The following is a 23470-nucleotide window of genomic DNA, read 5'->3' as shown; positions in this document are numbered from 1 at the left end:
TGTGTGACCTTTTGTGTGGCAGAACTGCAGACCAACCTAGCTTAGAACAACAGGGTATTAATGCCTTCTACCTGTGCTCTTACAGCTCTTCTGCCAGGACACTGAGACCTCGTGCCCCAGTCTGGAGCTGGAATCTGTCCTTGAGCCAGTGATGCCAGGACTTGTGTGAGCTGGACATGGCTTCTTGGTGAATGGCTTAACACACCCTGTCCCAGGCTCTGCCCCACTGAGCTGTTCCTTTCTTCAAGCATTTTACAAAACAAAATAAACTAAGGGAGGGGTGAAGTCCTGTGGTCTGCTCCTCAGAGACTCCTGGTTTTGCTGGCGATTTGTATTTCAGTTTAAAAACATCTGTGGTGATTGTGGGATTGCTGGGCTTTTTGTTCTCAGTCAGGGCAACTTAGACTGTCAGGGCCCAGAAGAATTCCGAGGCACTGTGGCAAAGCCAACAACAATAATGAGGAATGATCTGGGAGCTATTCTGGACATTCGTGATCACTTCATCTGGGCCTGGTGATGCTCATTCCTCACAGTGCTGATGGTGCTTTGGGCTGCCTCCTTCCCCTGTGACTGTCCAAAATACCAGAGTGACCAGAGACATCCCAAAGGGCACATAATGGAGCCCAGGGAGTTAGCAGAGACCAGTCCACCTTTTTGGGGATCAGGTCAGACTGTCCCTCCCCTGGGAGCTGCCACAGACAAGAGCAGATGGTTCTGAGAGTGTGCTCTGAAATTCCCAAAGGCCACCAGCTGCTGCAGTCCATGTCTGCTGTCCAGACTTTCCACTGAGCATTTCCATCCACCTTGCTGGCCTCAGGAAGGAGCTGAACTGAACTGAAATGCTGCTGCTTTGCCCAGGAGCTGTCTCTCCTGGAAGTGGTGTCCCTCGTTGTGGGGTGACACCTACGTGACCAAAGCAAGGTGGCCAGGGGGTGACACACCCAGCCCCTGTCACGTGCTTTGGCAAACGGGGTCTCCATTGTTGGGATGACATTTGGCCCAGAGGTCTCTCAGCTTTCTTATCAGCTCTGGAGAGCCTGGGGAATTTGGAACTTTAAACATGACTGTGTTTTCTGCTAAAAAGGACAGGTTCCCAGGAGCATTCCTGGTATTTGCAGTAGAAATCAAAGCAGTTTGTGATTACTTGATTTGAGAGCCCATTCAGTGTTTGGCACCAGCCTCTAAGGAAGTCGTGACTGCTTGAAATGTTATCATTGTTGCAGAGCTTCTCGGCTCCAAATGGACAGAACTGTCCACAATACTCATAATTTTGGAGTTTTATGCAGCATTTCGTATATTTTGGGCTAGACCTTCAAGTCAGGGCCAAGATGTTGAACTTGATTCAATACCCCATGGGAAGACAGTACAAGGAGTAAAGGACAGGTCTGTGGGATTCCCAGTACCCAGGATTGCTGAGACACATCTTAGATTTCCATCTAGAAATCAGAGAACAAACTTTCTCTTTAGAAGGATCCCAAACTTCTTTACGTAGGGGTAAATATATAATTATTTCCATTTCACTGGTGTGAAGAGCAGAAGATAAAAATACTGTGACTAAATACCAGTTCAGAAATAATTGAGTTGAATTTTATTTCCTGTCTTACACAGCAGGGCCTGATGCCCTCTCCAAACTATTTTTTTAAAGTTCCTTTTTAAAATTAGCTTTAGCCATCATAGCTTCTATGTATTTCTGGTCTTGAAAGGAACCATCAATTGTTTTTGTTTGAAGACATTGAATATGAACTTGTTCCTGCAGAGCTTTGTGCTGTAATTTATCAACAAGGCGCTGAGGCACAGACGTCAAATGAATACCAGATTTCAAATTATGATAAGCAATTGTGTCATCCCTGTGAATAGACATCAGTCTCTGCTGAGAAATCATCAATAATTCATTAAAAAAAATAAATTAGTACAGGGCCATTTGGATAGGTCTTTGCAAACAACCAGTCCTGTGCTCTGTCATAATTCCTGTGAATTTAAAACTAAAGGATGCTTATTTTTTAAAGAGAAACACATGATTATGCCCAAGTCAAAAAAGTGTGTTCCCTCAGGACCTAATTACCCTTTGTCTTTGGGGAGGGATGGAGGAAGCTGGAGTGTCACCTGTCAAAACCATGAGTTTGGCTATGGCTCAGTGGGAACATGCAGAGCTCTCCCAGAGTATTTTACTGTTAATATTCCAGTCATTACATCTTCCCCACTTCCTTTACCCTCTACCTACACCAAACCCTAAGATTATTATTTCCAATCTTAAAATACAACTCTCAGAATAATCAGTATTTCTTTACTATGAGGAGAGGGAGGATGCTGCTGGTTTAAAAATTTCTTGAGCTTCCCTGTCGTAGGTGGCTTTTCATTTGACAGTTGGCATCCTGCTCCAGTCCATTTCTCTCCCAAATTGGAGGTTGTTACATTCCAATAAGCACACAGCATCTGTTCTCTGTAGAACATGATGTTGCAAGATGCTGATCATATATCTAAGTGGGCTATTTTCAGTTGAATCAGAGATGTACATGCAGCCTAACAGCAGTAATTCCCTCCTGTCTGTAACTGCCCATTATAGGAAGAGGAATTTATAAATAGTTATAAAAGTCAGGATTTAGAGGCTGTGCTTCAAGACCTAGGGCTAGCCAGTCTTAGCTTATTTTAGCATAATCTCAAAAATAAAATTCTCTGCTCTACTTTGGAGAGCATGAAATTCTGTTTACACATTTTTTTCAATTACTTTGAAGCTCTGGTATAAAGGTCACTGATTGCCTCTAGTCATCACATGGCTTTTTCACTAATTGTGCACTCACCTCTTTTTGTTCTGTGGGATCTTTTGCTTCTTGATCCAGTTTCATTGCCCAGATGTTCATTTCATACAGTTATAACTTTATACAAAGGGCATCCTCTGTTCCAACAAACACTTTGTGGTCGTTGTTCCCAGCTGGGAGCCTCGTGCACAGCAGCTCACCTGCTTCCACCATGAGCCCACTGACCTTTGGGCTGATTTAATGGAAAATCAGGCACTGGGGATAAGGAGAAGTTATGCCAAAAAGTTTCCTGGTCCCTAGCCTTGGAACTGATTAAAGTTGAGCAGGATAAAAAGGCAATAAGAAATGGGAAAGCTCTTTCATGCTGACCCTTTTGGTGTGTAGTGGGATGGAAAATCACATGGGCACCTTGAAAGTTTGGTGCTGGTGTCTTGGAATGTGGAAATGGAGACGTTAACATCTCTCAGAAGTGACTCTATTGCCTGCTCCCTGTAAAAGCCACCCACAAAGGTTTCATGTCAGGGCAGAGAGGTCCCTGCTGTCCCCATGGGGTGACTCTGGGTAACCAGAGCCCCCAGGGCCTGGGGATTTCCCAGCTCACAGAGGGTCAGGTCTCAAGGTTATCCCACAGCCCATTTGCTGTTTGTGGAGCCACGTGGCCATCACACAGACCAGCTGCTGGGCTTAACTTAACCTTTAGAGCAGTCATGAGAGCTTAGTTCATGAGCAGAATAAATTTCATGGAAGGCTTCAAGAGAGGATTGTCCATCTGAACACCCTGGCTGCTGCTGAAAGCTCTGTGGAAGGTGAGCAGTGGAAAATTGGACAGGGATTGAGCAGTCTATCATGTAAGGAGGGTATAACTTGGCAATATGTATCTGTGAAGGCTTTGAAATCTCTACCTTGGCCAAAAGTGACCTCCCAAATGACAGGAATCTGGTCATCTTGAGCACAAATGTTCCTAGAAAGATGAGCCTACAAAACTGTGCTGGCTGCTGGCAGGGCCAGCAGGGCTGGCAAAGTGCAGAGTGTTCCAGGCTGAGGTGGGAGAGCAGCTCCAGCCCAGGGCAGGCAGAGGAGAGCCCTGGAGAGGAGCTGGCACCAGGCAGAAATGATTGATGATGATTTTGGACATTTCTCATTCTCAGCTGTGAGGCTGCAGGGCCAAACCTGCACAAGGTGGGGTGGTGCCTCATGCTGATGTGATTTGCTGTGGGCACTTGTAGCTCCCCACAAGGGAGCTCCAGGACATCCAGGACATTCACTGCCTCCTTCCTGGGCAAACCTTGGGAAGGGCAGCTGCACATGCCAGTGTCTGCTCTGCTCAGCTTGGCAGGGAGGTGGAGAAAACCAGAGGTCCTGTCTGGTTCTTGCCACCAGAGGAAGGTGCAGGATTTTGTTTTCTGAACATGATGTTTCCTGTGACTGCTGAAATCAGTGAGCAGAGACAGACCCTTCTCCACACTGCAGCATAATTCTCCATTTCCCTCTCTTGAGGCTGCAGATCCCCTGACACAGTTGTAAATTCCCTATACAGTGCACAGCGTGGGTTTCACTGCAAATTCCTGGGAAAACAACTCTTCTGGAGCCTTATTCCATTAAAAATATTTTTTTCCTCCTATTCATCTCCCCATTTTCCCCTGCATCCAAGCAGCCACCTGCATTCGATATCAGACACGTGGAATCCCATAAACATCCCTTCCAGACCATAATAGTTTGATGGAAATATGGCCAAGTGCCCAAAGCCCTGTGCCCTTCCCACAGCCCCCTCCAGCAGCAGGACCTGCTGGTGCAGGATTTATGTCTTGGTGTGTGGCAGTGACTGACAGCAGCAACGAGGAGCTCTGTGGGGCAGAGGACAGGGAGGGGAACGGTGTCTCCTGGGACCAGCTCCAGTCTGCTCCAGGGAATGTGCTAATTTTCACTCCTCTATAGTCCTTTATCTCAGCCCTTCGACCTTGAGCTGAGAGGCATTATCAGCCTTAGCCAGAAAGGCAGCGTGCAGTTAACCACTGAAATGCTGAATGTTTCTCATACAAGGTCCTGAAGGTAAAAGCAATGAGTGCAGCTCATTTTAATAGTGCAGCACCTGGAGGGACTGTGCAGGTTTGGGCAGAACCTACTTATGATATTAGGGAAAATATTTTTTTCATGTATAATTTTGTGAGCGGTTTTTGAAGTTTGATGTCCCTCCAGAGTTCCCTGGGCTTGTGGAGACCTCGTGTAAGCCTGTCCTGTGTGCATGGCTGTGGATGAACTGGATTCTCTTCATCACTTTTTCATCCTTGTTGTACCCAATTACTGATATCCAGAGCACAGACAGAAAATTACTGCTCTCATGTTTTCCGTGGGTCCCTTACTATCATGGGAACATGTTTCCAACTTCATAAAGTATTATATGAACTCTTACCATGAAAGAAAAGTCACTTCGTGGAGCAGTCTAGATGAATGTATTTATTGCTGAATGAATGTAGTTCTGCTGACTTCCCTGGGTGCCTCTGGGTTTGCCAGTTAGCTGTGTGTGTGTTTTTGTGTTTGCAGAATGAGCTGGGAATGCTTCCATGGGCCATCGTGGCTATTAATGAGTTAGGAATGTGCTTCTGTGCATGTGTCTCTTGTTTGGCAAGATCAGCTTCTCTTCTGTACCTGACAAATATGATGCAAGAAGAATATTTCCTTATCCTTGCTGGCAGTAAGTGGTCTCTCTGTGACCAGCAGTAACTGGAAAGAAGCAGAATTTTGGGTAGAATATTCCTGCTCAATCAGTTCAGTGTTGATGGAGTTAATTTGCTCATGCCTTCAGATTGTTTTGTTTCCAGGGATTCTAAACTATTGCCTCCAGCTGTTCATTTCCATTGACGAGGATGATCTTTATCTGTCTAAACTAGTTAAAACCTGCTCCACTACCCAGCAGCCTTTTTGGAAACAGCCCAATAAAGCTGAGTGCAGTGGCTATGACACCAAAGCCTCCTGGACATCATAAATTCCAAGCCCTGCTTTTTTTTCCTGACCTCTCACTGTTGGAGCACCCTTCCTGTTTTAATGGGACTCTTCACTTCCTCCATTTAAGCCCTGTCCAAAAAGGGGAATGATATTTGCACTGCAAGTGATCAGTGGAAGAATCCCTGTTGGATAATTTGCTGCTTTAATATTATCAGGTTAAGGTTTGACAGACCTGGAAGGAATCATTCAAACAACTGAAGCACAGTCACACTTGCACTTGGACTCAGTGTGGCTGTTTCTTGAGATGTTTTAAGTGAATAATATTTAGAAATGTGCTCAGTTTAAGGCTTGTTGTGACATGCTGGGACTGGTCATATCTTCAATGTCACCTGGGCCACTTCCTCCTCAAGCAGGAGGTGTGAAAGTTTGTGTGAAAGATGCAGGTTTGTTAAGCTGATGAGGCAGCCACCAGATGCACCAGGGCATCCTCCCAGGGCTGAAATTCAGGTGTCTGGTGTCCATCAGGCAGAGGTGCTGTCTGTCCCAGAGGGAAATGCCAACAACACAAAACTTCCTGTTGCTAGAGGGGCCAGAGATGAAATGTGCAGCCTGGTGTAGGAACTCCTTCCCTTGTGCTGGGGTTTCTAATTCACATTATTTGGGCCTGAGTTGAACAGGAACACGTAACACAACTAAAAATCTAATGGTCTGTTTAGACATAAAGCTCTTCCTTCCACTCCATCTACTGTTAACAGCAGTGGGAAAATCTGTGGCCAGAAGGTCTCTCCTGAAGACCCAGGCTGAGGTTTATTTTGGGATGTGCCAAGGAGACTTTCCCTGCAGTTTGTTGCCGATGTCCCTGCAGCAGGGAGGGAGCAAGGCCTGAGCAGGGCTGGGATGTGGCTCCTGCTCTGCTGCAAACAGCTGGAGAGGTTCAGCTCCAGCCCCAGCTCTGTGGGAGAATGCTGTGCAGTCATTTTGCTGCTCAACCACCTCACAGTGATTATCAGACGTCCAGAGCAGGGAAAAGGTCTGAGAAAAAGGCCAGTTAAACATGTCATTATTGGGTTTTAGCAGCTGTGTGTTATCCTATTGTTACTAATAACCTTTGCATCTTTGTGAGCAATGTTTTCTTGGCATCATTCAAACATAATGAGTGGGGGGTCACATTCAGCTCTCAGTTGTGTAAATATGGAATGTTCTCTTGGCTGTCTGGTGCTATTTTGCATTTGGCTCATGGTCCCTGCCCCTAGAGTCCTGCAATCCAAAATACCCAGGCAGGGAGTTCAGTCACAGTGTGCTCTGCATGCCAGCTGGGTATGCAGAGCACAAAATAAACACATGAACAGCTACTATCAAATCCAAGCCATATAATTACAACTCTGCTGTCCTCTGGTTGTGGTTAGTGGATTATTCCTGAATAAATGACAGCAGAAGTTTGCTTGGTACCTTCCCAATGTAATTCACCAGTAGATTGTGATTGGGAAGTCTTTCAGAAAAAAATGTTTTTAAAGGGATTTTAAATTTGATTGGGATAAATCAAGAAAAAGGATTTACAAAACAGATGTTGCTTGAAGTAAAGCAGTCACAAAGTCTGCCTTGATGGTAAGAGGAAAGGGAGACCTTGACAAATCCATGAGGAGGGTGTTGGAACTACTCTTTCAACCCTCCAGTATCCAAGCTTGTAAGACTCTTAAGCTGGTTTTATATGGTAAATAAATTTATCTTGATTTCGTTCTGTGATTAAGATGATCTCTCTGTTCCGGAGTGGTCTTTACAAAGTTCTCAGCAGTGAAGTGACTGATGGCCCTTCTCATTTCCAGGGATCTTCCTGATGATCCTGCTGTGGAGTGGGACACTCAGCTCCTGGCCACCCTTGTCCTGGAGCACATCAAAGCCAAGAACATCAACCTGGTAATGTGACACTTTCTGCAGCACTGGCAATTGCCACATTGCTCCTGAGCCAGTGTTCTGGGCTTTACCTTTCCTTCTGGAAGCTTTCTTTGAGTCTCCAAGGTTAGGATGTATCTTCTCTCTCAGGAGAGCTTTCTTTGCTTCCCACTGAAAAATGAACAATGGAAGAATTTCACTTTTCTAACTCTTCAAATGGTTTCTGTATTTTAAAGTAACCATGTGATGGAGAGAGCCAAATTGGGCTTTAGACTTAGGTTTAGGCTTAGATTTGAAGCCCATTGGCAGATGTGTGTTAGAGAGGTTGATTAGCAGGGTTATAGTTCAGGACTGAAGGATATTAAACTGGGGAGATTTCCTGGCACTGGAATAGTTTGGGGGTTTTTTCCCACAGAACAGGAATAAGGGCCTAAGCATGGAAAAGGTTGTGTTGTGTTCTTCTCTGTTGAACCCTGCTTTGATCAGGCATGGCACTGTCACACACTGATTAGCAGCAAAATCACCAAACTCTCAAAGCCTTTCAGCACTTCACAAAACAAGAAACCACATCTCCTGCAGCATGAAAGCCCCACGAGCACAAAACCAGCATCATGCATCCAACTTTGTATTGATCCTGAGGCTAATTTTCCATGAAATTCATTGCTGTACACAGAGACAAATGCACTTTTCCTGGACTCCTTTTGTGCCTTTTAGCCCCCTGAATAGATAGTTTTTAATCTAATCTGAAAGCTCCAAACACAGGAGGATTTGTACTGCACGTTTGTGACTCTCAGGGGCGCAGGGACAAGTGCACCAAAACCCCAGCAGAAATTCTGAAAACACCAGAACTCCTCTGGATGGTTAGGAAGGATTAGATCTTTGCCTGAGAGAAAATTAAACTCCAGCTGTTTGTGCTGAGGGTGGCTGGAGTCTGTCACTGACAGAGCTGAGCTGAGCAGGAAATGTGGGGTTTGCAGAGCAGGGAATGTGGGGTCTGTAAAGAGGAAATGTGGGGTTTGCAGAGCAGGAAACATTCCTGGGATGGGATCCCCTGCATTGCCATCAGCTCTTCCCTGAGCAGCACCAAGCACAAATCACTGCAGCAGGACACAGCAGCAGCACCAGGGACAGCTGGTAATGAACTGCTCTGGAAATGTTCATTATTTGAAGTGTCCCAAGCAATCACACAGGTCTCAGATATTTGCTGTAATACCGTTCATTTAGGAGCACACTGAATTTGCCAACAACAGTGAGAGAAGTACCTAAGTACCTTTGTTAAACATCCTGCAATTTAAAACTTCAGAGCTTGCTCTCTGTGATGTCTCTGCTGTCCTAACCCAACAGCCTTGCCTTGAAAGGTAAACTGAGTCCATTTATCACTAATGTTGAAATTGAGAGAATTGGCTGAACATGTTAAAATAGCCTTGAAAAAACCAAAAACTAACAGAGTTTCAGACCAGCTCAGTGCAGTCAGCATGACTGGAGGGTGTGTATTGTTGTAGCTATCCCAGTGGGAAAACTTTCCCCAGTTCTCCCAGTAGTCACAGCATGGACAGTGGTATCTTTATTATCTTAATTTACAGAACATGTTGTGTGCCATCTGGCAGTGGAGCAGGGGCTGCAGTTCCAGCATGTCTGAAAGGAAGGATTGGAAGGCAAGGAGTCCCTCATGTTCTCTGTAGTTTCCTTCCATTACATGGTTACTCATTTGTTCAGTTGCCCTGGAAGTCCAGGAGTAGCTCAATCTTTTTGGGAGCTACAGGGATATATTTCATCCAAGCTCCACATTAAATAGTGCAGACACAGAAATTAATGATGTACTCAAAGCCAAAACTAATTTATAGACTTTAGGAATTATTTCCTGCCTGCTGGATTTCCAAGCAAAAGCCAGTGTTGCAGGGAGAGGCAGCCAAGGCTGCTCTATCTTGATCCACATTAGAAAGTGTTTGGTGTGTAAAAAAAGGTTACACAGTATTCTGTGAGCTCCAGGCAGGCTCTTGCTGCTCCTAAATCAGACACAAAAGACATCTCCAAACTCAGAAGGGACTCAGAGGGCGTTTGTGCCTCCCTGGGCTCTGGGAGTGCAAGGAGAGATGTTCAGGGAAGGCCATGAGAAGTGGAGTTGCTTGCTGTGGTGTTTTAAGGGATGGCTCTTGTTAAAAAGCAGAGACCTTTGAGCAGATATGTGCTGTGTTTGAAGCACTGTGTGACACCAGAGGGAGGAGGAGAACCTCAGCTTTGAGGTGTGAGGAGAGATCATGGACTCCAGGGCTCTCAGGAGTTTTCTCTTCTGCTGGTAATTGAGTAATTTCCTCTGTGCTCTCCCCTCTCCGGAAGGGATTTCTGGACCTGTTTGTCTTGGCTGCTGCTCTGGCTTCCACCAGTGAAAGCTCCATTTCCTGAATACCAAGGTCACCCAGAAGAAAAACCAGCAACAGCAGCAGCTCCCATTTCAGAACAGGTGTGGGGAGGGAACTCCCTCTTGCCCTAAAGATTTCACTGAGCAATAATTTCCACATGAGGTATATTTACTATCCCAGCCTTTCGCTCCCAGAACTGGCTAAGCCTGTTTTTAAACCAGACACTTTCAAGATGTTCAGGTTTTCTCATCCTGTCCTGATTGTTTGCTTGATTTCATCATCAGCCTGGTTCAGGTTGGGAGTTAAAAGCCAGCACAGCAGGAGCTGCACCATGTGGAAGGAGCAAATGCTCCCGTGTGAAAATATCTTCAGCATGTGAGAAAGAAATTCAAATTCCTTATCAATGAAATGAATCCCTGAAGCCAGAGGGATTGATTTACATGTGATTGCTGCCTGCTTTAACTCATGAGCAGCACAGTGGTGCTGTGGAATCAGAGCCCTGATTACTTATATGGATATTTAGATGATATATGATATATTTAAGGTGGGACATCCCTGCTGTCCCTGAGCCAGATGTATGCTGAGAGGGATCAGACACAGCAATGCCACCTTGGCCAAGTCACTGTGCAGATACCTTGGGAATTGTACTTAAAAATCCCTTTATTTGAAGAGACAGGCAATTCAGTAAACAATAACAGTAAACTGGACTGCAGCAAGTGAAAATGGGCTCTCTGTAGTCTCTTCAGCTGGTTCAGACGTTACATAAGCTCAGCAGCTTCTGTTTCAAAACAGATGTGGAGAAGGAAAACCTCCAAAGGTGTTTCTGAACAGATAATTCCCATGTCAAGAATATTTCCTAACCCAGCCTTGTTGCTCCCACAGTTGGCCTGAGCTAGTTTTGTAAAAACAATCATTAGTTTATTTAGTCTGCTCACTGAAGTCTCTTATCTCAGTCTTCTGGTTTGTTCTCTTGTAACCTCCACAGAAGAAAAAATGTGTGTTTTGGCTTGTCTGGAGTTTTTAGTTTGATTTCCTAAGGAAACAGGAATAATGCAATTGTATTTATATGTATGTGCACATGCATGTTTCAAAAGACTTTAGAGCCCATTGGCTAATTTCAACCACGTTTGACAGCAGGGTGCTGCTCTTAAAAATGTTCTGTTTGTACAAATTACATGAAAATCTAGGAGCAGGCGGAAGAGACAAACCCTCTCTCTGTCCCCATTGAGTAAAAAGGTTTAGTGCAAGTCCAGCCCTTATCAGACTCACACTGTTATTCACCTGAATAGGAATTTATTCTGCCTGCAGTGAGTGGGGGATGTTGTCATCTTAGGGAAGTAGCACTCTAAGTAGGAGTGACTTCAGAGTGGGTTTTTTTCTTGTCTGTAAAGCCCAGGGTGCTGTGCTCACCCTGAGCTGTGCTGAATTTCATGATGAGCTCCCCACAGGGAGGGCTCAGCCCCTTGGCCCTGCAGAGCTCTCTGCCAGTGCTGATGTGCAGCAGCAGCCAAAGTTAAACACATCCTTCTTCTCCTTATAAAATAGGGGTTGACCAAAAAATGCTTCTTTGTATGTGAATGAAACCAATTTTGGTCCCACCAGTTCCTGCCAGCAAAGAGCAACCTGGGGCTTGCTGGCCACTGGGCAAAGTGGAAAGTCTGACTGTGGGTGGGTGGGTTTATAAGCAGGCTTGTGTGAAGTTTGTGGGGCTTGAAGTATTTCTCATCACTGCCTTTGTGTTTCCTCTCCCTCCTGACTCAATATCCCCAGGCTGGGAAGGCCTCTCCTGCTGGAGGAGCAGGTTGCAGGATGGGCACGGTGGCTTTGATCTTCCCCTGATCTCTAACCCAGTGCTCCAGGCCCTGCATATAAAATAGATTTTGGGAAGGGAGGTGCTGTGACTGAGCAGGGCTGCAGCATTTCCTTCCCTGAAGAGAGAACAAGCTGGCAAGGAAGCAAACATTGCCTGAAACGTGGGAGTTGATGATTTCTTCCTGCTCCCAGAGAAGGGAGCTGTGGAGAGCTCTGCTGCTGGGCCTCTCCCAGGGCAAGCACTGAGCTGTGCACTGTCCAGGGACTGTCACTTCCACTCCCTCTCCACTCTGTGCTGCCACTTTGGCTGCCTGGTGGGGACTGGGAGCCTTTAAGTGCCCATTGCACAGAGGGAGGGGTCCCAGGGTGATGCCTCAGCCCTGGCACTCTGTTGGTGGGTCTGAGGGCAGGGAGCCAGGGGTGTTCTGGGCTCTGGGCAGTGCTCTGTGCACACATTACTTCTGCATTTTGGAGCTGCCATTTCTCCCTGCAGAGAAGCAATTAACAATACAATCTAATTCAGTGAAAAGCCTGATTTGGTTGTACAAAAATGCATTCAGATTGTTTAAAAAGGCTTCTCCTATCAGAACCAGGACAGTCATACAAGCTTGTGTGGCTTGTGTTGCAGCAATGTCCTGATTCAAACCATGGCTTCAGCCTGTCATCCACAGGCACTGGAGGATGTTCTCAGGTCCAGGGGAGAGTGATTCATAGAGCTGGACCTCTGGGGTCAGGAACACATTTGCAACAGATCACTCTGAAAGTGACCTTTTGCCCTAGTAATAAGTAACAAGTGCATCCTGCCAGTGGGGACACGATCTTTGTCATCTCTCTGTTGTTCTGGCTGTTGTGCTGTGCACTCATCTGCTTCCAGAGTGCCTTGTTTGTTTGCTTGTGTTTCTGTGGCATGAGGAGTTCACACACAAGGCCTCATTGTGCAACACATAAACAGCTCGTTAGACACAACGGGCTGGGTCAGGGCTTGGATGTCAAATTTGGGAACTGCTCAGGCTCCTCCTCCTGCTCCTAAATGCTTCTTGTTGTGTGTTTATTGCAGGTGGTGACGTTTGATGCAGGAGGAGTGAGTGGCCATGCCAACCACATCTCTCTCTACAATGCTGTCAGGTACAATGTCTGCAAACTTCTCTGGGCTGGGCTGGTGCTGCTGTGGAAACAGAACCAGGGCAGTGTTCACTTCACTGCTCCAACTCAGAGCCAGGCTGTGGGATGTGACACTGTCTGGAGAAACTGCCACAGCTCTGGAAATAACCTACAGCATCTTTCAGTGTTCCATCAGCTGGGAGCTTGCCAGTCTCCCTTTCACTGGGCCCTCTTTGCCCTTCCTGTTCTTGATCCCACTAAAATATACCACAGATCACTTTGCACTCTGCTTTGAGGAGTGTGTGAATACCTGATGGCTGAGCTGGTGGGAGGTGGCTTTTGGAAAGTTCTTCACCAGAGGATGTTGCCATCTTGTCCAGGTACCTGAATTTACCTCTCTGCCCAAGAACATTGCTCTTTCACTGGAGCTGTCCCTATTTACCACGTTTAGGAATAGTCTGTTAGTTCCTTCACCATTTTATTCCTTACATTCTGAGACCCCGTGTCTCCATGTTGTGATGGTGAGGTTAATAGACAGAAATCCCTTTATTAAAATCACTCAGATTTTGCTGGCAAGACAACCACTGTGTTTACTTTAACCCTCTGCTCATTCAGACCTTTCTGTGTCCTAGAGAGATTTCCTCCAGAGCTGCCCCTGCCTTTCCCAGGCATGAGAAGAACTCTTTGCAAGTACAGCTTTGTATTTATAGCACCCATTTGTTTTCTGAATCATCTGTGCAATTCAAATAAACAAATTCTTCTGGCTGTCCTTGCTGACAACATCACAGTGATTTGCCTTTCTCACTTGCCTAGAGAAAGCTGCAGTGCCACAGAACCCATATTGGGACCTCCAGCTCCTCTGGGAAGATGCTGAGAGCTTTGATGGCTGGAATTCAGTGTTAGAGGGGGATCATGGCTTTTCCCAGCAACTTCTGAAATTGCCTAACAGAGGAGAGGGGGTGGGGTTAAAGAAGCAGTGCTGTGTTTGGGCTGGGTGGGGAGATGGATTCAGGCACAGTTTGAGGAGTGAGCAGGGGTTGTGCAGAGGCTGAACACTGAGGAGCAGAGATTGAGCAGAGGCTGAACACTGAGAGCAGAGGTTGATGACCAATGCTCACACCATTGGCACAGAGGGCCTAAAGAGCTTCCAGCTGCCTGGAGCTCTGTTTGCTCACTCAACTGCTCTATGACCTACAAAGAGGAATGAAAGGCAGGTTGTTAGGTGTCCTCCTCCACCCTGAAGAGATCATGGGAAAACAAGTTAGCTGCTGCGTTATAGATGAGAAATTTAAGGAGAACTCAAGTTCTACTCTTGTCTTACTTTGTGGCTGTGCAGAAATCACTTTCCCACCTTCATGCTTTATGTTTCCCATGTGTGCAGTGGGGATCTAACCCTCTTGTCTCAGAGCATGTTACCAGGAAATGCTCATTGTCTACAATTCCCTTGAAGCCAGAGCTTTGCATTGGTGCTCAGCTGGAGCAGAACACTCTGGGCTGATGAGATCCATGCTGATAGGGACACCAGAGCACGAGCAATTCTCATTAACTCAGGGCTGCTTTGTGTCTTGTCTCCCTTCCAGTCCTGAATCAGCAGAATTAATCATGGTAGCCCCATCAGCTGCATGTGGCAGGAGTGATGCCGTGGCTGCTGAAAGGTTAAGTTTATTTTTAGTGGCTTGCTTGCCCTCATTATTTTTCAGTTTGTGTTATGGAGGAAGTAGAGCGTGACTGTATCACTCCTGACTCTCAGTGCCCTGATGAGTTCTCACATGTTGGCCAGTCCGGGCAGCTCTGGGAGCATAAACTGAGGCTTCTCCTGTGCCCCTGTGCCAGCAGAGCTCTGCAGAGCAGCAGTGGCCACCCCTGGGGCCCCAGTGCTGCATGGCAAGGGAAAGGCAAACGACCTCTCCCCTCCAGGTATCATCTGCAATGTATTTATTAACCTTCTTCAAACAAGTCCTGCAGGGTTCTGCCTCCACTGTGCAAACTGGAGGAAAGGATGAAGCAGGGGGCTGGTGCAGTGATCCTCAGCTCCTTTGGATGCTCCCATTGTCTGGGGGACAGGCTTGTGCCCACTTCCATGAGATTACTTTCTGCAAGAGCAGGGCTGGAATGGGCTCTGTGACCTCTCCCACAACTCCTCACTTCAGGAGGTGCAAATTATTGAACAGCTTCAAAAGGAATAAAACAGTTCAGGAAATGGTCATAGCTGAGCAGATGCTCAGTATTGCCTGCTAAGGGCATAAATATTCTTTGCAGTGTCTGAAACAGAGGTTATGTTCAAAGGAGCAGGAGTTACTCAGAAGAAATGAGCTCTTCCCCTTGCAGCAGCCTTCCTCCTGACAGCTTGCAGGAGTCCAGCTGCTGCTGTGTGCCTGCCTGGCCTTCAGATCTGGGAGGAACTGGGAAATGCCAGGGTTCAAGGATGGATTTATTCTTCTGCAAGGGAAAAATAAGAAAAAACAGGATGGGAGAGGAACGCAAATTACTATTTGATTTCAGTCTCCCCTGGGAGTATTTCAGTTCTGGCTTCCAAACAGAAAAAAAAACAAAAAAACAACCCAAATGCAAGAAAAACCCACTGCAGCAAAGCAGGGAGGACTGGAAGCAATCTCCTCTAGCTTGATTTGGCAACATCATCCTCTTTTATCCCCCAAAACAAGAGCTTTCCCTGTTGCCATGGGAGGTTGGATCCTTTACACTGATCCTCAAGGAAGAGCAGGTTTTGAGTGACATCCCGGTCACTTTATCCCCCCTCAGCATTTGGCCAGTCACAAGGCACTGTGGTGATGAGCTTGGTAAATACTCTGTGGCAAGAACATTGGAGAACCTCTCTTTCCTGCACTCTGAAATGACAGTGCCTGCTCTGAGATCACATGTAACATCAAGGTGGTTTAATTTTGCATGAGTCACTGTGCATTTTGATTTTAAACAGCCCCTCTTGCCCAGGAGCCTGGCAAATGGGGGGCTGTTGGGTTTGTTGTTTTCTTGCTTAGGATGGAGAGGAATCATCTTTGTGAGGAGGAGGAGGGAGGACTGTGCCACTTGTTTTCTTTAATGAGCTATCAAATCCATTTTATCCCAGCTAGAACAGAAAAGAATAGTCTTGTCTGCTTAGGGCAGAGCAAACTGAGTGGAAAATAGGAGCTGCTATATTTAACCACTGTGCATTATGTTGTTATAGCAACTGCATCCATAAAACTTCTATCAATGATGCCATATAAAAAGCTACATCAAGGAATCATTAGCTGAGCCTATTCTCATCAATTCCATTTGGAAAAACGCCTCCCAGTCCTGCAGGATGTTTGTGAACATCCACCAGCTCTGTGGCAGGTTGTAAATGAGGCTGTGCAGAGATGATATTTGGGAGTTTTTTCACTCAGCAGTGGATGAGGATGCAGCCTGAGTGCCACCAATGCCTTGTGGCACTGCCATGTCCCAGCCTGGCCACTGAATGCCCCACTCCTGAATTGCCAATGCCAGGGACATTGTGCAGAGGGCTGCACTGAGCCTCCCTGGAAGGGGAGGGTTGGGTAAATGCCAGCTGCAAATCCATGGAAACAAAGAGGAGCAGTGTCCAGCCAGTCCCACTGGGTGGGAGCCATTCTCAGAGGCCACCAACTGCATCCCACCCCGACAGAGCACAGTTCTGCTGTGAGCTTCTGTGGAATTTCCAAGGCCAGGTCTTAAAGGACAGGGAGGAAGCTGGGTTTGGGTGATTAGCTTGATAAAAGTGAATGATAGCCCATTTAGCATTTTTATTTGGTGCCTTCTTATAGTGTGGGGCTGGAAGATCTCTGCCTCCTTTCAGCAGCTGCAGCCTGTGCATTTCTCACTTGTTTTACTGATCTTAAATGTCCTGGGGGAGCTTATGAGTGATGGCTGTGGTTGCAGCCAGACTGTCCCCATAAGGCTGAGACAGAATTGTACTCTGCTGTCTATCCTTGAGACTTCCCCTCAAAGCTCTCTGCCCTGGCATATATCCCATAGCTGGGTGTGGAGTTTTAGATTTTATCTCTTTCCTTTACCCCTTTCCCTCATTCCTTCATTTGACCAAGTTCATTCATCCCAGTGCCCTTCCATGACACTGTTGAGAGCCATCAGGATTAAAGCTGAGCATGGAGCACCAGCACAGAAGGGATTCCCCCTAAAAAAGGGGTTTTTTCCCAAAGAAGCAGCCTCAGGGGGTGTCCTTCCCTGTATCACAGTGAGGGGAGCAGTGACACTGCACATTCCTCTCCCAGACAGTGCAAGGCCCAAAGCACAGAGCCAGGACAGCTCTGGCAGCTGGAACATCTGGATTGTCACTGGCAGAACCATCTTTTGCCACTGCCCCATGTGTGAGCACAGAGAGCCTGAGCAGTGTTGTACAAAGTGCTGCTCCGTGGTGTAGTTCAGGATGCATGGAAATGGAGCCAGAAAATCCAGCTAGGGAGGGAGGAGGCATTCCAGAGAGCAAACATCCAACATCTGGCAAGGATATCCTTCTAATGTCTCTGTGATTCCTAGGAGACTGCCTGTTCTTCCTCCTTCACATCTGTTTCGTCAGATTAATTGGGCAGATTAGAGGTTGGGATCCTAAATGGAGCCCCAATGCAGCTTTAAGACATCCATTCTTTGCCATGCTCTTCAAATCTGTATTTCCCCAGTGCTCCACAGCAGCCAGCAGTCAGTTCAGTGAAGGGTTTTACCTCTGGCTTGGGAAACTATTTAAAGAGTGAAGTCATTGAATTCAATGAACAACTTCTCATCAAACAGAACATCACCCAAACCATAACACACCCTCGTGGACATGAGCCCCAGAGGAGTTCTGTGCTCCCCAGGACTGAGGTTTCAGCTCCATCTGGACTTGTTCCTGCTTGGAACAGCTTGGGAGGTTTCACTGCTCAGTGCCACAGAGGAGCTGACCCACTCACACCTTTCCTGAGCATGCCTGAGTGAAGACAGGGAATTTGGGAGCTCAGTCCTGCAGTTTGCAGGGTGAGGGCTTTGGGCCATTTCAGTGTTTCTGCTGAGCAGATGGAGCTGGTGACTGCAGAGCCTTCAAAGCAGGGCCTTGAGGGAGGAGCTGGGGCTGAGATCTTGCAGGGCAGAAATGGTTGGAGCTTTTGGATGCCTCATGGCCTTCCCAAATTCTTCCCTGCAGAGGGTCTCACATGTGGACCTGAATCTACCACAGGCATTGCAGGAGAGGTGCCCTGTAACCACCAGGCTCTGGCACCTGGGCAGTGGGTGGGATTGAGCCACCTTAGGTCACTTTGTGTTTAAAAAGGATTATAAAAAGTCTCTCCGGGTAGAAAAAACAAAACACCCACATGGAAAAATCTCCTGAAAAAGAGCCTGTGTTTTACTTTTTGAGATTTTATGCCAAACTCTTTCATTTCGACCAAACCACAGCAAGTCCAATCTGTAAAACAACATTCCCGAAATGGCAACAACTGAGAGCTGCAACCTCTCCCCTACTTGGAAGTGTCCCATGGAGACTCTCCAGCAGGGTGGAGATGGGAGTGAGAAGATGGATTTGGGAGAGGATTGGCTCATTTTGTGAACGTGTGCAGGAGGTAGAGCTTCGTGTTTCTCTCTCTCTCTGCAACCACAGAGAAATACAAATGAGCAAGGCTGCAATTCCTCTGCACACAGAGCTGGGTGGAGCCCATTCCCAGGGCTCTGCACTGAGCTTTGCTGAGAATTGAAGCACTTGGACTGGGACAAAAAGGATGAGGAGAGATGCAGTTTCATCATGTCTTTTCTTCCAGATGAGTGACTGGTCTGCTGGCAGCAGCTTTGAGGACCTTTCAGTAACCAAACACAGTTTGTGTCTCCCTGAACATTTACACGAGCACAAACTCCTTCATTTACTGCTGAATCACACTTTTCTTCCCTGCTGAAGATGCTCCCTGCTCCTGCTGAATCGTTTCCATATGAGCTGGATCTCTCACTCCTGTTTCTAGTGACAGGAGTGGTTATTATTAGTTCCCTCTTGGAGCAGCTCAGGCCTTTGAAGGTGCCTCCATGGCAGAGCAGCACACCCAGAACAGACACTGGGCTTTCAGAGCTTGCCAAATTTCACAACCACTCACTGCTTTATCTCTCCAAGCTTATTCTAAAAGTTTCCCACCCTACTAACTGTACCAAGTGCTGAATCATTTCTTTGGGTGGCCAGATTCCACTTGTGGGGGAAGAAACCTCTGGCAGAAGAGCAGAGCAAATATTAATGGAGATATTTAAATTACAAGGCAACATTTAACAGTCTTTGTCAGGGCAGTAAGGCTTGAGTGGTGGGGCAGAAGGTGCCCAAGTCACTATTCCAAGGCCATTGTTTAGTAGGAAATGGCATTGCTCTGGCTCTGGAGCAGAGGACACCACTGGCAGGAGAATCTGTTTAAATATGTTTTCTGATTGCTGTTTGAGTTCTGTCATGACCTGCATTTCTGGCTTGACTTCTGCTTTGTATTGCATTGGGTATTCATCACTCCGTGCTTCCTATTTTGTCTAGGCCTGTGTAGCTAATCCTTTTCCTTGAACTTAACCAACAGCCAGAGATAATCCTAGTTTGAAAGTGACTGGAGAAACACAGCAGTTTACATATAATGCATGTTTTATCCTGGCTGATTTACACATGAACTGACACATTGTCCTTTGTCAGATACACCACTATTAGGTGATAACAATCTCTTTAAATATTACACAGGGTTAAATAACTTTTTTTTATTATTATTTCCTTTCTCCTTTTGGCAAATGTTCCATTGTTTGGATGTCTTTTTCTCCTGGAAGAGCAGGACTGGGTGTGGGACAGCCCTGAGTGCCATCTGCTGGAGACCTGCTGCTTCCCAGCCCTGCCGTGGGCCAAATCCAGGATGGCTCCAAAGCCATGAGCAGGAAAACCAAGAGGATTAAGAAAGGAATTGAAATGAACACCCCCTGATGCCCTCACCATCCCAGGGCCATTTGCTTACACTTCCTGATGGAAGTGTCACCACCATTCACATCTCCCATCCTTGGTCCTCCTGTTCTGTTTTGCTGCAGAGACTTCCCGGGACAAAGTCATGAAGGGATCAAAGTCTTGGTGAGCAAAAAGCCAGAGCAGCTTCTCAGATGTTCCAGTGCCAGCCTGGGTTAGAAAAAAGAGCTGGTGCCCAAAGAGGAGCAGCTGCTGAGACAATTCCTCTGGCCAGCAGAGCCAGAGGTGCTCCCAGGGCTGAACAGCCTTTGGCAGGCTCTTGGGTTTCCCTTGGGAAGTCTGAGAGTGAATTTGATTTATGGAGCTTATTTGTGGTGTGTCCCAGCAGGCAGGATGGGGGAAGGAATGGTAGAATAGTGTGGGGAAGAGTCCTGCCTGAAGTTCACCCAGTGTGGGCTCCTGAAGTTTCTCACAAGTTTGGCCATTGTCACTGGGTGTTAAATGAAGTCTTGGTTTAATGTGCAAGGTTTTATTCCTGTAAAATCAGAGTTTGAGTCATTCCACTCAAATGTTGACCCCTTGTATCTCTTCTTTCACAGGTACCTGCACTCAGAGGGGAAGTTACCTGAAGGTAGGAGTCCATCACCTCTCCTCCCACCCCACATCCCCACCCTGCAGTGCTTGACATCCCTGCTGTGTCCAGGGTTCAGCTGCCCAACTCAGCCCTGCACTGCAGATGAAACCCACAGCTGATCTTTTATCTTCCTGCAATTTTTTACCAGTTCAGGCTTCTCTACAGTCACTTTTCAGTCCCTTGGGGTTGTCCTGCCTCAGTGGTGTGATGCAGTGTCTGGCCTGTGCCTCCTGGGTGAATTTGAGTGCTCTTTCCAGGTCCCTCAGCTTAGTCACAGAGTTTTTGGTCACATCCTGCTTACAAGCCTTTTTCCTTTTCTGTGACAAAATCCTCAGCAATGATTACCCACTTAGCCAAAAATATTTGCATGTAGCAAGTTAAGCCTCCACCAAACTGTGCTCAGAAAGGAATCCGAAATCTGCAGTGGCACAACAAACTGTAGTGGCTTCTTCCACCTGTGAGCAAGAATCTCTGAGAAATTCTCTGTACAAACAGGGAAAGGAAAGAAACAAAGTACAGAAGGAGGTAGCTCCTGAGCCCTTTTCTAGAGCAGAGCTGCAGCCCTTATCTCTAACAAACAGTGCCTGCCCAGGGACAAATGTGTGGGCCTTTTTTAAGCACAAAGCTGTCACTCAGCTGTTTGGACAGAGCATAGGAAGGTGGCTCAGCCAGGCCCACCCAGTCAACCTCCTGCTCCCTCAGCAGCCATGCAGGCTGTGTTCCTTTAATGCTAATTCCCAAATCATTGTAGGATTTGAATGAGTCACAGCAAATCAGCTTTAATTCTCTGCTAGCAGGAAGTTGCAGGCCTAATGAGACAGCATGAGCCAAGATGGCAGGATGCCCTTAAGCTGAGCTCTGACTCCAGTCCCTTCATTCCCCAGTTCATGAAAGAGGAGTGTTAGTGCCAGCTTCATTCCTGGGACCTTTCCTTTGTTCAGCCTTGGGCTGCAGCAGAGCTCTGTGTGCAGCACAAAGGACAAGGGGCTGCAGTGGTTGATGTCACTGCTGGCTGTCAGGCCCCATCTACACTGAGCCACTTTCTTGTGCTGCTCATGCAGGTTTCACTCTGGTCCTGAATATGGGCTGTGCCTCAAATCCATTCAGGTTTGAAACAGACCCACATATAGAGAACATTTCCATTTCTCCAGCAGCATCAAGAGGCTGCTGGAGCTCTGTGCAAGCCTTGCTGCTCTGATTACATCACATCTGACATGACCTACAAACACCAAAGGAACGGGGAGCTCCCATGCTGCTGCTTATGCTAAGCCTTTCCAAATATAGTTCCAGTCTCATTGAAATTCCCAGTATTTATAATTTGATCTGGCAGGCGTGCAGGGCTGTGCACCAGAGGGGCTTAATGAAACAAGGGTGATGTGGGATTGAGGCTGTCTGGATGGAGCTGAAAGGCATGTTCAGGCCATGGAAAAGTGCTGTGCTGCTGTTGGGAAGAGGGAGCTGTTTGTGGGTGAGCCTGTGTAAGCCCATGTGATCAGGGAATCCACAGAAAATCTCCCTGCAAATGCAAAAGCCAGCTAAGCCTTGCATTGCCTCAGTGATATGCAAATGAGCACCCTAAATATCCTGCTCTGCTTTCTAATGCCTTTAGCCAGCACAAACACAACAGGCTTTTTATAATCTGTAATCAAGTTCTCCAGCCGAGGCACAAGCACTTGTTTCAAGAAGCCAAGACAAGTGCTGGATGTGCTCCCACCCCTGCCACTGGCCCCTTCCAGCTGCACCCAGTGCTTTTCCAGAAGAACCTGTGCCTCCTTCCAACAGGAGCAGTGCAGGCCTGCAGCACACACAGTGCTCACTCAGGAGCTCCTCATTCTAGGCATCCTTGCTGCCTGAGTGATTTGGAAGTGGAAATCCAAGCTGAGCAGGCTGCAGGCTTCACACACTTCTATTCTCAGCCTAATCCATGAGCTATATTGATCCTGCCCTTTCTGCCAACCTGGAGAGGTTGCATTACACTGCTAATCCCATCCTGCCCAGGTCACAGGCACAGCAGGCTGTGAAAGGCTTCACCTGCTGGTGTCACCGGACTCCTCAATGGCAGCACTGCTCTCACCCTGCTTGGCAGGGAGCAGCCTGTTTCTCTGAACCCTTTTCCATCTCTCCCTGGACTGTATATTCCTTCCTTGCTTCATTTAATCTCATATTGCCATGCAGAGCAGGCTTTGCTGTCAGCACATGGAAATCCTGCTTGGATCAGTGTCACAGAGGGCTCTCACAGTGCCCTTCTTTTTGGGGAGCTGGATGCCACCACTTCACCTGATCTGACCGAGGAGGGCCCAGCAGGTCAGAGCCATCCACACTGAAATCACTTGCCATGGTTTTGAGTCCTTATTGCTTATTGAGTCCTTATTGAGCTTTGAGGAACAAAAGGGTGCAATTGCTGCATGAATTAATATTTTTCAGGGGAAAAAAATTAAGGGAAGTGAGAGGACATTTGGTTAAAAAGAGCAGCCCAAGCTTCAGAGAGTGGTGCCAGGCCTCTCTTCCCATCACTGTGAGTAGGAATTGGTGTGGCTTTGCCAGAGTCCATTAAAGCCACCCAGGAAAGGAAAGATGTTTGAAAAGCAAACAGGTGCCACTGGGAATGCTGACAGCAGCACTGTACTAATTCTTCCCTCTGAAACTGCCCCAGCAGCAGCCCAGAGGAGCTCTGCAGAGCAAGGGGAAGAACGGCTCCCCCAATCACAGCACATCACAGATTTCCTTCCACGTTTGCTATTTGCAAACAAGAAACTCTCCAGTGGGATTAAAGGAGTGTCAGGGCCCTTCTTTGAGCGACTGCAGCACTTGTGCCTGCAGAGCATCCCCAGGGAGAGCAGCTGGGGCCGACGGCAGCTCCGCCTGTCCCGTGTCCCGGCGGGCTGGAGCGGGACGGGAGCTCAGGAAGTGCCCGGGCCGTGCCTGTCCCAAACGCCGCATTCCCGCACGTCCCAGCGCTGCTCCGTGACCCTGCAGGGCACTGGGGACACGGCACTGGGGACAGGAGGGGCTGAGGGCAGCGCTCCGAAGGGATGCGGGTCCCGCTCCCGGGTCCCTCCCGGCCGGCGGACGG

General features: G+C 47.3%; 1 protein-coding gene across 1 annotated transcript in view; it reads left to right on the top strand.

The window, feature by feature from the left end:
- The window catches only part of PIGL (phosphatidylinositol glycan anchor biosynthesis class L), a gene marked incomplete at its 5' end in the record, with an annotated part of 52336 nt that overhangs the window by 25994 nt on the left and 2872 nt on the right, over window positions 1–23470 (top strand). Inside the window, 3 exons of the mRNA XM_031059781.1 lie at window positions 7523–7613; window positions 12819–12886; window positions 20363–20394. Coding sequence (XP_030915641.1) covers window positions 7523–7613; window positions 12819–12886; window positions 20363–20394 — 191 coding nt within the window. The remainder of the gene's footprint in view (window positions 1–7522; window positions 7614–12818; window positions 12887–20362; window positions 20395–23470) is intronic.

Source organism: Geospiza fortis, unplaced genomic scaffold (assembly GCF_000277835.1).
Source record: "Geospiza fortis unplaced genomic scaffold, GeoFor_1.0 scaffold538, whole genome shotgun sequence".
In the NCBI taxonomy this organism is placed as follows: Eukaryota; Metazoa; Chordata; class Aves; order Passeriformes; family Thraupidae; genus Geospiza; species Geospiza fortis.
This window is presented reverse-complemented; position numbering and strand designations above follow the sequence as displayed.